Source organism: Rattus rattus, chromosome 9 (assembly GCF_011064425.1).
Source record: "Rattus rattus isolate New Zealand chromosome 9, Rrattus_CSIRO_v1, whole genome shotgun sequence".
In the NCBI taxonomy this organism is placed as follows: Eukaryota; Metazoa; Chordata; class Mammalia; order Rodentia; family Muridae; genus Rattus; species Rattus rattus.
In genome coordinates this window covers 94,832,298-94,848,724 of record NC_046162.1, presented here as the reverse complement: position 1 = coordinate 94,848,724, position 16,427 = coordinate 94,832,298, and the positions used below count along the sequence as shown (strand labels likewise).

General features: G+C 44.8%; 1 protein-coding gene across 1 annotated transcript in view; it reads left to right on the top strand.

The window, feature by feature from the left end:
- The window catches only part of Vps53 (VPS53 subunit of GARP complex), a 122,307-nt gene that overhangs the window by 43,772 nt on the left and 62,108 nt on the right, over nucleotides 1-16,427 (top strand). The window contains exons 8-10 of the mRNA XM_032914111.1: nucleotides 9,669-9,747; nucleotides 13,563-13,706; nucleotides 14,149-14,291. Of these exons, the coding sequence (XP_032770002.1) occupies nucleotides 9,669-9,747; nucleotides 13,563-13,706; nucleotides 14,149-14,291 (366 nt within the window). The remainder of the gene's footprint in view (nucleotides 1-9,668; nucleotides 9,748-13,562; nucleotides 13,707-14,148; nucleotides 14,292-16,427) is intronic.

Genomic DNA, 16,427 nt, shown 5'->3' with positions numbered 1-16,427 from the left:
CACATAGCTCTTCTAAGGTTCCTGGGGCTAGACCTGCAGGAGCTGACAGATGACTTGCCAGGGGCCTGATCTTCTTAAATGTTGGTAACTCTCAGGCCACTGCTGAGGCTCACAGACTCCAGGGCCAAATCAAGGTAAGACTGAGCGTTTAGGGTAAGAATGCAGCACAGCTTCTGCCATCCACATTACTGTAATTGAGCCAGACACATCTAGAAGATGAACACTTTAGGACACTGCCGCTCCTGGTAGCCACCATTTCCTGTCTTTCCTTATATTTTATCTAGCTTTTACATTATTTGTTCTTGTGTGTGTGTGTGTGTGTGTGTGTGTGTGTGTGTGTGCGCGCGCTCCATGTATGTGTCTGGTGCCTGTGTGTGCACCATGTGTGACCTGCATCTGCAGGTATGCCCATGTGTGTGTCTAGTGCCTATGTTTGTCAAAAGTGAGCTTTGAATCCAGTGAGAGGAGGTTGTGAGCCACCACGTGGGTTCTGGGAACTGAACCCATGTCTTCTGCAAGAGCAACAGTTGCTCTTAGCATGAAAGCGTCTCTCCAGCCTCCATGTCTTTCACTTGTGAGATGCACTCTTAGGCTGTGATTTTGTTCTTTAGTCTCGTTCTACCAGGAAACCTACAGACTGTCTAGTCTACCAGCTCCCCCTTTGCCTGGCCTTTGATTTTTTAAAGATTTATTTATTTATTATATATGAGTACACTGTAGCTGTCTTCAGACACACCAGAAGAGGGCATCGGATCTCTTTACAGATGGTTGTGAGCCACCATGTGGTTGCTGGGAATTGAACTCATGACCTCTGGAAGAGCAGTCGGGTGCTCTTAACCGCTGAGCCATCTCTCCAGCCCCTGGCCTTTGATTTTTAAGTCTTTATAATTTCTAAGAATCTAAGGCAGGAAGGGAGGTTTCAGTGTGTGCTAGGTGTACCGTCTTGCAGTGGAGATGCTCAGGGACTGTAAGGAATGTCGGAATAGGCTTGGCAAAGTGCTAGGGAAATCGCCACCCTTCCTTCCCCTTGGCCTTCCTGACCCCTTTACACTGAGACGTGGCTGGTTGCCATATCAGGCTGGGAATCTGGAACAGCCAAGAATGTCCATGAGCAGGACGTCATGAGCTTAGGAAAGAGGGACCCATGGGTGGAGGAAGCAGACCTGCTCTCAGTGCGTAGGGAGGAGCAGGAAGGTGGCACAAGCTGCCCTAGTCTTGGTGACTCAGTGATCTGCTATTCCCATTCTATAGTCTTTCCTTCATCTGCCTAGCATTAATGTACTGTGTGCCTCATGTATCCTGGGCTCTGTGAATGCTAAGCACAAGCTCTTCCACTGAGCTGCAGCCTCAGCCCTACCAGACCTTCCCATCCCCAGCTTACTGATTCATAGTTTAATCTGTCAGTGTAGACCCACAGATAACTAGAGCAGCTGTATTTGACTTTAGTTCTTAAGAGTCTACACCTAAGAGAGATCATACCATATTTATCTTTCTGTGTCTGGCTTATTTACTCTAAGTCCTCTGAGTTCATCCATATTGTTTCAGATGTCAGCATCTTCCTTTTAAAAGCTGGATAAAATCCCACTGGATAAATGCACCATGGTTCTTTAACCCATATCTGTCCATCAAAAGACAATGTTTGTTTCTGTGTCTTGGCTGTTGTAAACTTACTTCTCTGAGCAGGACAGGGCAGTTATCTGTATAGAGTGTGGATATCATCTCCTTTGGGTATATACCCTGCGTGGATTCATTTTGGGATTTTCAAGAACCTCCATATTATTTTCCATAATAGCTGCACCAGTCAACACCTCTGTCATGGTGTTCAAGTGTCCTCATCTCCACACCTCACCAATGCTTACCTTTTTCTTAACTTTTGATATTAGTCTTCCTGATGACCTGTTATCTCAGGTTTGGAGGCAGAGACAGGAGGATCAGGAATTCACTATGTGAAACTGTCTCAAAAAAAAGTGAAGTAATATCTCACTGTGGGTTGGTCTTTGGTTTTGTTTTGTTTTTTTTTTTGTTGTTGTTGTTGTTTGTTTTATTTTTTATTTATTAATTAAAAATATTTTTTTAACATTCTAGTTGTTGTCTCCTCTCAGACCCCTGCTCCACACACACACAGTTCTTCATCCCATTCCTCCTCCCCCTCACCTCCAAGAGGGTACTTCCCCCACCTGACCAGCCTCCCCCATTTCCTAGGGCCTCAAGTCTCTCCAGGATTAAGTGCATCTCCCACAATGGCTAGGCAAGATAGACCTCTACTGCATATGTGCCAGGGGCCTCGGACTAGCCCGTATATGCTCCTGGTTGGTGGCTCAGTTGGAGTCTAGGAGCTCCCTGAGGTCTGGTTTAGATGAGACTGCTGGTCTTCCTATAGGGTAGGTCTCCTTTCAGCTACTTCAATCCTTCCTCTAATTCAACCATAGGAGGCCCCAACTTCAGTCCAATGGTAGGATCTAAGTATCTGCTTCTGTCTCAGCTGCTGGTAGGGCCTCTCTGAGGACATCTGTAAGGACACCATAGCATCAGTAATAGTGTCAGGCCTTGGTGGACCCCGCCATGAGATGAATCCCAAGTTGGGCTGCTCATTGGACCTTCTTTCCCTCTGTCTCTTCTCCATTTTGGTCTATGCAATCCTTTTAGCCAGGGACAATTCTGGGTCAGGAATTTTGACTATGGGTTAGTAACCCTGTCCCTTCACTTGATCCCTATCTATTGGAGGTGGACTCTCTGAGTTTCCTCTCCCCAGTGTTGGGCATTTTGGCTAAGGTCACCCCTAGTGAGTCCTGAGAGTGTCTCACCTCCAGGGTTTCTGGCACTTTCTAGAGAGTCCCCCCACATCCCATTCCCAGAGGCTGCCAGTTTCCATTCATTCTCTTGGCCCTCTGGGCTTCTCTCCTGTCCCCTCCCCACTTATCTGATCCTCTTCTCCTCTCCCTCCCCTCTCCCATCCAAGTCCCTCTCTCTCTGCCTCCCATGATTATTTCCTTCCCCCTTCTAAGTGAAATTGAAGCATCCTCACTTGGGCCTTCCTGCTTGTTACACTTCTTACTGTCTGTAGGTTGTATCCTAGGTGTTCTGTACTTTTTTGGCTAATATCCACTTATCAGTGAGTACATACCATGCATGTCCTTTTGGGTCTGAGTTACCTCACTCAGGATGATATTTTCTAGTTCCATCCATTTGCTTGCAGAATTCATAATGTTCTCGTTTTTAACAGCTGTGTAGTATTTCATTGTGTATATGAACTACATTTTCTGTATCCATTCTTCAGTTTTTGGGATAACTGAGTTGTTTCCAGCTTCTGGCTATTACAAATAAGGCTGCTATGAACATGGTAGAGCACGTGTCCTTGTGGTATGGTAGGGCATCTTTTGGGTATATTCCCCAGTATGGTATAGCTGAGTCAGATTTGCTTTATTCTTATTTATTCATGTGTGTGTGCATGTATTTGTGGGTATGTGTTGGAGCCCTTGGAGCTGGAATTAGAGGTTTGAACCCTTGGCATGGGTGCAGGATCTGAACTCAGTCCTCACAACAGAGCAGCAAGTGCGCCTCCCACTGAGGTCTCTGGTCACCCCCTGCTGGTTTCTAAATTTCTATTTGGTTGGTTCTGGTTTTCTGAGACATTATCTCTCTAATGTCCTTAAACTTGCTCTGTGGACCAGGCAAGCCTCAAAGTCGCAGAAATCCACCTGCCTCTGCTTCCTGAGTACTGAGATTAAAGGTGTTTACTACCAAACCTGGCCTCCTTTTCGGGGTTTTGATTTGAGTTTCTATCTCTGGAGATGAAGTAATACTGAACATTTTTTTTGTATGATTTTATGTTTGCCTTGAAAAAACACATATTTAGATACTTTGCCTGGTTTTTAAAATTATATTTATTTTATCGGGGGTGGGGGGGTGTTTTTGTGTCATGTCATGCAAATGGAGCCTAGAGGACAACTTTAGGAGTCATTTCTTTCCTTCCATCCTATGAGTTCCCAGAATCAAACTCAGATCCTCAGGTTTGGTGGAAGGGGCCTTTTTCTCTAAGCATCTCCCTGGCCTCTTTGGCCCCTCCCTTTCTTTTTTAAAGACAGGGTCTCAGGTATCCCAAGATAGCCTCAAATGCTTCATGTAACTGAATATGATCTTGAATTTCTGACCCTCCAGCCTGCAGCTTCTGAGTGTTGGGACTACAAAAAGGTGCTCCAACCTGGCTGTGAACCCAGGAGTGACTAGATAGTCAGGCACTCTACCAACTTAATATTCCTCAGCCCCAGTTTTTGTTTTTACTTTGCCATTCCAAGCTCTTTATATATTGTGGATACTAACCTTAATGAGTTATAAGTTTCTCAGTATTTCCTCCTGATTCACAGGCAGTCTTTTCATTCTGTGGGTTGTTCCCAAGCTTTCTTCAGTTTGAGACGATTCTATTGCTTTGGTTTGTTTGTTTGTTTGCTTGTTGGTTTGTTTTTCCTTTCTTTTTTGTCTGTGTTCTTAGTGTGCTATTTGCTTTTTTTTTTTGGAAGCTGAATACCGAACCCAGGGCCTTATGCTTGCTAGGCAAGCGCTCTACCACTGAGCTAAACCCCCAACCCCTATTTGCTTTTTTCAAAAAAAAAATTTCCCCTCAGCTGGAGAGTTGTCTCAGAGTTTAAGAGCAATTGTTGCTCTTGTTAGATTTCCCATCAGCCTCATGGCAACTCAGCCTCTGAGGGCACCAAGCATGCACGTGATGCACAGATACGCCTGAAAATGGAAAGAAAGAAAGAAACCCATACACACAATAATGAAGTAAGTAAATCCTTAATTTCTCAAAGGTGTAGTTTTTATAAATTTGAAGAAACTTGGTGAGCACTATTAGAGCAGCATTTTCTGAAAGCAGTGGTTCTCAACCTCCCTAAAGCTGCAACCCACAGTTCTCATCTGTGGGGACCCCCAACCATAAAATTATTTTTGTTGCTACTTCATAACTGCAATTATGCTACTGTTATGAATCAAAATATAGATATCTGATATGCAGGATATCAGACGTGCGGCCCCTGTGAAAGTGTCATTTGACCTCCCCAAAGGGGTTGAGACCTGCAGGTTAAAACCACCTTCTTGGGCTCATACAAGAGGAAAACCCTATCTTCTATCATAGGTGTTAGCCGTGCGAACATTTGTAACTATTGGCTGGACTTCCTCTTAGTGTGCAGCTTGTGTTTGCATAGTTTTGTCAGTGCAGCGTGTCCTAGTCCGAGTGCTGAGGGAATGCAGTGTGACAGCTGCTTGTTTGCTCAACTGCCATCGGTTTTCAAAGAGGTGTTAAAATTTTGAGCAAAGTCCAAACCTCCTATTTTTAGCATCATTTCTAGTGAATTGTCTTCCTTATGTTTATATAGTGATAGTAGAACCATCTGGAAATGATAGAAATAAATGTTTGTTCAGGAGGAGGGGAAAAGCCAAGTTACCCTGCGCATTGCTCCAGCCTTAGTACCTTGCTGCCTATAAATCGCACCAGTCATCCACAAGATTGTATTCTCAAGTCCTGGCCTGCACATTTGAAATATGAAGTTCATGGGCCTTGATTTGCTATTTCTTTCAACTACCCTTCTGGCAAATGCCTAAATATTTAATGTAGCATTGAAGGAAAGTTTTTTTTTTCTTTAATATCTTTACATTTCAAATCCTCCTGGCTTAAGCATATCCACGAGGACAAATGCTTCTAGTCAGTCAGTATTTCCTGAGAAAAAGCAAGGGGTTCTTGCATTTCTTTAAAAAACAAAGAAAAAAGCCTTGGAACCCTTAAATTGACCTCCCCCCTCCTCAGAGCTATGCCTAACCTCTTACATGTGAGAAAGGCCTGGCAGGTTGGGAAGTCACATGGTGGAGTGGGAAAAAGAAAAAGCTGGATGGATCTGACTACTTGACAAGTTCTGTCTGGGCCTCCTCAGATTAAGCTGTGAGGATGCATCTCTGATCTCAGAGCCTCCCATTGGGTCTCTGCAGCAGTCTAGGTTGAGATTTTTTTTTTTTAAATTATGTGTAAGTACACTGTCGCTGTCTTCAGATACACCAGAAGAGGGCATCGGCTCCCATTATAGATGGTTGTGAGCCACCATGTGGTTGCTGGGAATTGAACTCAGGACTTATGGAAGAGCAGTCAGTGCTCTTAACCACTGAGTCATCTCTCCAGCCCCTAGGTTGAGATTCTTGGTAGCACCTATTGTATTATAGTATTTGACTAATCCATTCCATTCTGTAAAGGCATTGCATAGGAGGGTAGGTCACTGATTTCCGAACAGCGGAGAGCATTTTATTTGACTGTCACAGATATGTAAAAGTCTAGTTTTCCTGGTTTGCTGTACTTCTGCCACCACTCCTTATGACTGACATTAGACTTAGGAAAGGAGCCAGAAGCCACTCACTGATTTTCTTTTCTGGGCAACAGAATGCTTCATTTCCTAGTAGTAACCAACTTCATGTAATGTCACACAACAGGCTGTTATTTGAATGCCAGGAAGAACTTTTTTGTTTGTAGTTGGACAGGGTCTAGGATAGCCCTGACTAATCTAGAACTCACAGAGATCCACCTGCCTCTGCCTTCTAAGTACTGGGAATAGAGTTGGGCACAACCATGCTCAGCTGCAGAATGTGCTCTATTGGGCATTGGGCTGATGATAAGCCTGCTAACTTAGTTCTAGGATCCTGTTCAGACAATAGATTATCGTGTTAGTTTCTGCTACTGTGATGAAATAACCAAGAAAACAACTTAAAAAGTAATTGTTGGGTTGGGGATTTAGCTCAGTGGTAGAGCACTCCGAAAAAAAAGAAAAAGAAAAAAAAAAAAAAAAAAAGCAATTGTTGCTGGACTAGCATCACATGCCTCGAGTCTCAACACTCAGGACATAGAGGCAAGTAGATCTCTGTGAGTTTGAGGCCAGCCTGAACTACAGATCATGTTACAAACCAGCCAAAGCTACTTACTGAGACCCTGGTTTTGTTGTTGTTGTTTTGTTTTATTTTGTTTTTAAGGGCTTACTTTGGTTGATAGGTTCAGTCCACTGGCCATGTTGCTTCTGGGTAATATAGATAAGGCAGAGTATCATGTAGGGAGCACATCATGGAGTAGGGGACTCACCTTAGTAGACACAAGGCCAAGAAATAAAAAAAATAAAAAGCAAGGATCTGAGGACAAAATACACGTTCTATGTAGGCCAGTAAGATAGCTCAGTGGGTCAACCACTGATCTCATGGTGGACAACCCCAGTTCAACCCTTGGGACCAGGATGCTAGGAGGAGAGAATCAGCTCCTACAAGTTACCCACCCCTTTCTCTTTCTTCTTCTAGGGCACTACCCATGCAGCCAGGCCCCATGTCCTTATTCCATCATTTCCCAGTAATCCAATCAAATTGTGAATCTAATGACCAAACCTTCAACCCAGGAAACTTTGGGGGAATAGTTCATAAGAAGCTGTAACCACGATGGAAGGTGTGGCTCACATCTCACCCTGTGAAGCCATCTGTCTTTGTCAGTAGTGTCTGCAGGGGATAGCTGCTCTTTCATCTCAGTCACGGAGACACTTTAACACCATTGCTGCAAACAGTTCTAGGCAGAAGCTGATTTTTCTAGTCAGTATTAATTATGCATCCACTTGCCGCCACTTGCAAAGGTGGGTGCTGTTGCCAGCTAGAACTGTCAGCTGGGTATTGTGAAATAACCAGGACTGGAAAGACACTGAAGTCTTCTAGCACAGGCCTCCATCTCTCTATCCTCACTTTCTTATTCCCTCCCTCCCTTTGAACATTAGTTAGAAATCATTACACGTGGAAGCCATGGTGCCAAGACCCATCAAGTACTGTGGATGTCTTTCCAGCCACCGTGGTGTTAAAATCAGCAAGACCGTAGAGATCGGCAATTGTAGTAGACCAGGGTGGGGGTAGCAGAGGCAGAGCTGAGCCCAGTAGTCTTCTTGTTGAGGGGTTGGTAGCCCTGAACATCTGCCCATGCATTCCATTGGTTAGGGGTGGGCCTCACCCACAGGATTTATTCTGTGGCTCAGGAAAAAACTGGTATTGTCTTTGTGCTTCCAAGAAGAGGGTCAGAACAGAGAGGCAATAGCATCAGATCTTTGCCTTGTGACCCGGTCCCACAGCAGACAGCCTGCTGGCTCACTCTGAGAGGTCAGAAGATGCTCTGAGGGACAATTTTATGAAAGCACATTCTTTTCTCTCACATCAGACTTTATACTCAGGAGAAGTTTCCAGATGTCTCTGAGGCAACTCCAGGTGGGGGTGGGGTAGATTCCAGCACAGCCTTATCTTGAACACAAACTGAAAAGAATATAAACTCTTCTATAGGAATGGTTTGAACATTTGAAGATAGTGGAAAAACCCTGGAAAGTATTTGGAATCAGGCATGATTATAACTGTGCCACAGGAAGAAACTGAGTGTTCTGGGTCATGCCTATCCTCTCGTTAAAAATAAAATCTCAGCCCCTTGCCAGGTTCTCCTAAGTAGCCAAAGAAATTGTGGTTTTAAGTTCACTATTGCTAGAAACTTTGTAAATCAATCCAGAAGTTTCAGGGTGGAGTCCAGGAAAGGAGGCATGCTGTTTCATGGTACTTTTAGCAAAGCAAGTCTTTACCTCAGGCTCAGGGAAGTCCAAGAGCTGCCCAATAGCCTCGCTCTTTGGCTCTGTTGCTGGCTGGGATAAGCCAGGTATCACCAGCAGAGGCAACGGTCAGGGACAAGGAGGACATGATCATAGCCCTTGCTGATGGGCACTTCCTGTTTCTTTCTAGCAGCTTCCCCTTCCCCTTTGTTCACACTGCATATTTCTTGAGCACCCATCAGTCCTGCAGATCCCATTAAGAACCAGCCTGGCCCGGCCCATCCCACCCTTCTACTTAGTTTTCCTTACAGTTCAGTTCTATTCTCTGGAAGTTAAATCTTCATCCAGTGCCTATTGCTTGTTTTGCCTGTCTTTTTTTTGCTTTGTGAGACATGGTCTTCCTGTGCATCTCCCTCTGGCTTTGAACTTGTGATCCTCCTGCCTTTACTTTTTCAGTGCTGGGATTATGCCCTTCACTTTTAAAGAATGGTTCATTGATCATCTCGCTCTTTTTTTTTTTTTTCTTTTTCCTTAGAGAATATTCTTTTTGTTGTTTTAAAATATTAGGTTTCTGAATTAAAATATCATCAAAAGCAACTGTACAACCACCCCAAAACAGTCCGAACCACTCTTTCCAGTATGCACCCCACAGATTAGGAAGCAGTTGTTCCAGTGATACAGCAGGTTTGTGTTTGATCAGGATGCTGTATTTAACTACCCCCAATGAATTTCATACGAGTTCAACCTGTATACCTCTCAGTAGGTAAGAGTGACCAAGATCTGTGTCCTAACGGGCTGAGAGTATAGCTCAGTGGCAGAGTACTTGCCTCCCATGCCCAAGGCATAGGTTCAATCCCTAGCGCGCGCACACACACACACACACACACACACAAAAAGAGTAAGACATCCACCCTGAAATGCCTGTCATAACCCTTTCTATGTGACATCTCTTTCCTAGCTATATATACCTTTTCATTCCCAGGTAATCCCCTGCACAGTCCTAGAGACATCCACAGTTCTGACCCTGTGGGTCCATGCACACTTGTATATGAGGATCATTAAATGTAGTCCTTTTTCCTGCAGGGTGAAGGCTGCACAGACAGAGCTAGGACAGCAAATCCTGGCTGATTTTGAAGAAGCATTTCCTTCACAGGGTACCAAGGTACTGCTTTGTATTTTGCCTCTGATGTTATCACTGTGTTCGCACTTCCTGCAGGGAATGTGTGTATGAGTGGTAACTCATGTTGTATCCACAAGTGTTGGCTAGCATAGGCCGAGTGTCTGCCGACTCAGATGAGCCTGTTTTAAGTGTCACAGTGCAGTGCTGATTGTTTACCTGTGTCCTTCCAGCATCAGGAAGAGGACTCAGGCCAGGGATACTGGTTGGTAGATATTTACCTAAGTGTGCTTGAGACCTGAATTTGATCATTAGCCCCAAATAAGTTGGGTGTGGTGATTCATGTCTGTAACCCAAGCCCTATGAAGGTGGAGGCAAGAGAAAGAAGTTGGAATTCATCCTTTCCTACATAGTGAGTGTGAGGTAACCTGGGCTACATGAGACCCTCTCTCTGGGAAAAACAAATGGCATTTGTTTGGTTTAAATTAATGTGTGTCAAGTCTTGTATTTTGTCTGCCCTATAAACTCACTTTCCCCCCTCATAGCTGTGTTTAAAAAAAAAAAAAACCAAGCAAGCAAACTTCGAACCCTAATGTTCTAGGATGGTTGCATAACACTGGCTTTGGTTTGCTGAGAGGACAGCTGGGAGGCATGTCTGGGAGCTTATGTAACTCCTGACACAGTCCAGAGACTCACTTTTAATGACGGGAGTCCTTGTCCCCGGGATTTTCGAGCTCGCCGGTGGTGCCGCTGTCTCTGTTGTGTCTGCGAGGCCTACAGGCTTTCGCCTGGGAGCTGTTGGGTACTTGTCTCACTCGGGCTCCCCTCTTGTCTCACTCGGGCTCCCCTCCCCTGGCTGCCATTGTGCTGCTCTTAGCTTCATCCTTCACACTGCAGCAGATGTCATCTTAATGCTTTGCATGTGTCGGGAGGACGGGACCCGCAGAGGCTTGTTTTCTCTATTATTTGAGCTATTTCAAGAGAAAGCATTGTTGAAGGCAGAAGTGAAGCAGAGCACCCGGACAGCAGCATTCCTCACCGGGCTCTGTGGGTGGAGATGGGGGTATACATCCACTTGGGAGCCAAGGAGCATTTCCTGAATCTGCGCTGTAATTCAATAACTGGAAATATCTTAATCGCTTTCCCTCTGAGGAAATAGGTGGGGATGGCAGCTCTGGCTTGGAGATTGCTTTCTATAGACCAGCTCCTCACCTTACCGCCTCTGTGCTTTGCAACTGACTGCCAGGAATCTGATGATTGGTAAAGCACTTTACTTGGAGAACCTCATCTCTCTAGTCACTCTGTGCTACTCAGAAAAGGAAGAGACTGGAAAGCCATATTCCTGTTGACCCTATAGGAAATGGAGTTCTGAGAAACAGAAAAGGGTGCCTGGCTAGTAGCTGCTTTTTCAAGTTAATGGCTGGTTGTAAACAGTTGTCTTCCTAGGCAACTGCCTTCCTATGTTCCCTGCCCCATCCCATTGCATGACGCTTCAGAAGGATATGGGCGAAGGTTGTCTTTACTGTTTGCCCGTCATCTAACTCTGGTCCTTCTACCTTCTCTCCCAGGTCCCAGTGGCATATGATGTTAAAAGGGTTTAATGGCTTGATTCCCTTTCCTGGCTGTTTCTTAATAGGGAATATTGTTAAGAGTTTTCTTTTTCCATTTTGAAAGGCTATTGATTTTTCTACAAGTCTTTACAATACTAATCCTGTTTTGAAAAGTGGAACCAAAATTGTTTTTAAAGTATTGATTGATGGGTGTGCCTACCACCCCAGCACCCTGGAGCCTGAAGCAGAAGGATCATGAGTTAGCTTGGACTGCTGCTTTAGTTAGGGTTTTACTGCTGTGAACAGACACCATGACCAATGTAAGTCTTATAAAGGACAACATTTAATTGGGGCTGGCTTACAGGTTCAGAGGTTCAATCCATTATTATCAAGGCGGGAGCATGGCAGCATCCAGGCAGGCATGGTGCAGGAGGAGCTGAGTTCTACATCTTCACCTGAGGGAAGCCAGGAACAGACTGAGCATCCTCAGGCAGCTAGGAGGAGGGTCTCCAAGCCCACCCCACATTGACACACTTCCTCCAACAAGGCCACACCTTCTAATAGTGCCACTCCCTGGGCCAAGCATATGCAAACCATCACAACTGCATATTGAGTTCTAGGCCAGCATGGGCTGCACAGGAGATCTGTGTTAAGAAAAATTGTTAATTGAGTCTGGCATGGTGGCACACACCTTTATTTCCCAGCACTTGGGAGGCAGAGGCAGGTGAACCTCTGAGGTCAAGGCCAGCCAGGGCTACACAGAGAAACCCTATCTCAAAAAAAAAAAAATTTTTTTTTAAAAGAAAGTGTCCAAGTGTGGTGGTTTGAATATGGGTGGCTCCCATTAGTGTTCTAATACTGGTCCCCAGTTGGTAGAAGTGTTTTGAAGGATTAGGAGTTATGCCAGTTTCGTTGTTTTAGGAGGGTTTTATGGTTTTAAAAGCCAGCACCATTCCTGGTGCGCTCTCTCTCTCTGCCTCCTACTCTGGGATAAGGATATTAAGTCTTAACCACTGCTCCATTGTCCGGCCTGCCCGCCTGCTGCCAGCCTGCCTGCCTACCTGCTGCTGGACCCATGGGCCCCAATATGGTGTCTCTTCACAGCAATAGCAATGTAACTAAAGCAACCAAGGTAATCTAGTAAATGTCTTGTAAATGAGAGAATTTAAGCCCCTGAGCCTATAGGTGTTAGTCTCTGTGACTTGTCAGTGAGCTCACATATTTTCATCCTGAAGCCAGAGTTAAACATTCAGTGTGCTCAGAGAACAGAAGAATAGCCATTTAGAATGGAGCAGGTCATTGTAGCAGTTTGCGCTCAGGCACCTTGTGTGACACCTGCATTAGTTGAGCCTTACAGAATTGACAAAGGCAGTGAGGAGAGCTTCAGAAAAACTTACGCTCATCCTGATTCAAGTCCATTGCTTTTGGGGTGAGGTTGAGTAACGTCTCCCAAGCCTTCAGGCTGTCTTGTTGAACAGGGAGGTTCCAGAACTCTGTACTTAGGGACATGGTCAGCAGTACATTCAGGATGTGCTAGCCAGTCCGTGAGATCCAGTAGCCTTGGTAGGAAACAAGGCCGTCCTAGCTGCTGCATCCTTATAGCCCCTCCCAGCATCAGCTCTTCCGGTCATGGAGCCATTGCCATAGACGTCACCTTTGGCTGGCTGTGCGATTGGCCATCGGTGAAACAAATCTGGCAGTTTAGAACCTGGTGTGGTTTTTAAAACCATCACCCTTTTTGTCACGAGTATACCTCTTTAAGACCAGGAATGACAGCTGGGCATGGGAGGGCATGCCTGTGATCCCAGGACTTGCGAGGCTGAAGGAAGAGGAGCCTGAGTTTGAGGCCAGTCTGCGCTACATAGCAAGGTCTTGTCTCAAAGCAGGCAGGCAGGCAGGCCACAGCACAAGCGAACAATACGACAGGGTCCTAGGAAAGTCGGAAGCAGGAGGAAGTGGCACTGTGAGTGGTACTGCCTTTGGACCCTTCAATAGAATCTGTTGTCACTCTGGCTTTTTAGGTCATCAGTTTTGATACTCAGAAAGTAAAATTTCTTGGGATCTTTGCTGGCTCTGTTTTTTGAATGCCTTGTGGGTTCACAGGCTAGCTTTTAAGTTGGCTGTTGCAAGACTAGCTTGATGCTCTTTTCTCAGGGAACAGGTAACTAAAATATCCGTTTCCTGAAACAAGACTGGGCGTCAGGGAGCGCACTAATAGCAGTGAGAGGCAGGTGAGAAGCAGCTGTCACCGCCAGGAGATGTGCAGGCGCTTCTGCCACCTGAACTGCTGTGTGCTGTTTGTTTTACCAGAGGCCAGGAGGACCCAGCAATGTCCTGAGAGATGCGTGCCTGGTGGCTAATATTTTGGACCCCAGAATCAAACAAGAAATCATCAAAAAGTTTATTAAACAGCATCTATCAGAGTATCTAGTACTTTTTCAAGAAAACCAAGATGTAAGTATTGACCAGATAAGGTCAGATGAAACTCTTTTGTTGGAAGAGAAACTAATGCTGCCTCCCTCCTGAGCTATCCTTTACTAACAGTTAACCATTTGTTAACAACTGTCTGTCGTGCACTGAGCCACAAATCCCCAGACTGACTTTCCAGGTTAGTGGTTCTTCACCATTTTGAGTCACTGGCCGTTTGGAGAAATTAATGAAAGCCATAGCTCTTCTCCCCAGAAGAGTGTACCTGTGCACAACACTTTGCATACAGTTTTAGCCAATACATAGACCCTTGATGTCCCCAGGTGAGAACCCCCAGTTCAAGGAAATAATGTGGTGTAGACCCTTTCCAGTGGCAGAAATGGAGGCTGGCTATTCTCTCTTGTGTCCTGGCTTCTGCTTGCTATTACCACTTCTGAGTATTGAATGGTTTTGTTCCCTCCTTCCTGAGGTCGCCTGGCTGGACAAAATTGACAGACGTTATGCCTGGGTAAAACGCCAGCTTGTGGACTATGAAGAGAAGTATGGCCGGATGTTTCCTCGTGAGTGGTGCATGACAGAGAGAATCTCAGTAGAATTTTGCCATGTGACGAGGTAAGTTTCAGCTGTCCCCTGCTTCCAGGTCTGACTTCCGTGTGTTCTGCACATTGGACATCATTTCCATCTCTACCAAATGATTGGCACCACCCTCATACCAACGACGGCCTCATCTTCTCTTCTTTGCTCCAAGACTTCCCCATTGTCTAGACCTTGACTCAAACAAGTTGCCTTACCACTTAGGACCTCACCAGTCATGTTTGCCTAGAGTGACTGATCATGCCACATTCCCTTGCTTCTGGATTGTGTACATTTGTGCAGAGGATGTCCTTCCATCATCATTTGACTTCTGACTTCTAGACGGATAGCTCCATGAGGACAGGGCAGTCTCTCTTTGAGGACTTGGCAGACACCAAGGAAAGAATTTGTTGGATGTATTTCCATAATACAGCGTTTCTACTTTGTAATTTTTTTTTAAGCATCTTTTTTTTTTTTTTAAGATTTATTCATTTATTATATATAAGTACACTGTAGCTGTCTTCAGACACACCAGAGGAGGGCATCAGATCTCTTTACAGATGGTTGTGAGCCACCATGTGGTTGCTGGGAATTGAACTCAGGACCTCTGCCAGAGCAGTCAGTGCTCTTAACCGCTGAGCCATCTCTCCAGCCCTACTTTGTAATTTCTTACGGTGGCATCTGAACATCCTAGGCATTTTAAAGACCTCCCTTTTATCCTCTCTGCTGTGTCTGTGAATATAGTTTAGGCCACAAAGTTCTTTATGGAAGAATTAGACCCCAGCAAAGTTAACTCAGGTATCTCCAGGACAGATACAGCCACAGTCAAACTGTTTATTATTTGTTTGTAACTATACCACACAGCTTGGTAAATGGTTTTCATTGCTATTTGTTCCATTCTAACAGTATGTAATTATGCTTGTCTTTAGATTAATACAGGAGGGAAAATACCTGCATCTAAAAAGGGCTCAGCTGCCTTAGGATCATTTATGGTAGTTCTGTCTCTCTCCTGCCCCCTTCTGTGTCTCTCCCTTTCTTTCCCTCCCCCACTCATGATGCTGGGGATTGAACACAGAGCCTTGAGCATGAGTTCTCTACCATTTTGGCTATACCCGATCCCAAATCTTCCTTAAAAACTGATAGAAAGTACCTTCAAACTATATACACTGTGAGACAAAATGTTTTTATGTACTATTGATTTTATTTTTTAAAAATGGACTTTTAATGCTTACATCAGTTTCAAATTCACATCATAACTAGGTGGTCATTATAGAGATTTCCCATGCACCCCTCACAGCCACCTTATTACCAGCATGGCTCCACCTTCCTCCACTGGCATGCCTGTTGTCCTTGAACCTACCTTAACAGGCTCACCAAAATCCATGGTTTATGTTAGGGTTCACTTTTGGTGGTGTACTTTGCCATCATACATATAGATCAGAGATACAATATTTTTTAAAAGATTTATTTGGGCTGGAGAGATGGCTCAGAGGTTAAGAGCACTGACTGCTCTTCTGGAGGTCCTGAGTTCAATTCCCAGCAACCACATGGTGGCTCACAGCCATCTGTAATGGGATATAGATTTTAATAAATAGTCAAATCTTAAGAGTGACCTTCTTGAGAAATTGCTTACTAATTTCTCTCAGCTTCAGTTGAGCACACTTGCCAAGGCTGGCCTGAGCTAGCTGGGAAGTTTACTAAAGACTGCAAGTCTTGCAGGCATTGCTGTCTGCTGTTGTCCTGGCTAAGGCAGTACTGCTATTAAGCTTCCTTGTGGGACTTTGGTGAATATCCTGCGGTCACACTCAGGCTCGAGGTCTGTCTCTGTCGATTGTGTGGGAAGATGATGGCTTAGTGCTTACTCTGAACTCACCTGTCACTGTTACCACATAACCTGCATTCTGCAACAGAGCACCTAGGTATGATACACATAGGCAGAAGCAGCCAAGCATATAATATTGTCTTTCACTGAGTCTCTGATGGGCATTTCTAGGGTCTTTGATCTGGATGAAGAACTGTGTATTGAGTTCTTTAGAAGATGAAGAGCTTTGAAATTCAGTAATTCATGACTTGTGTAATTATATGAGATATATAGATTATATGGGAATAAGTTTCACCCTGTTATTAGCAAATGACTGAAAATTTGAAGTTACAGGCAAGGTATTATGCTGCATG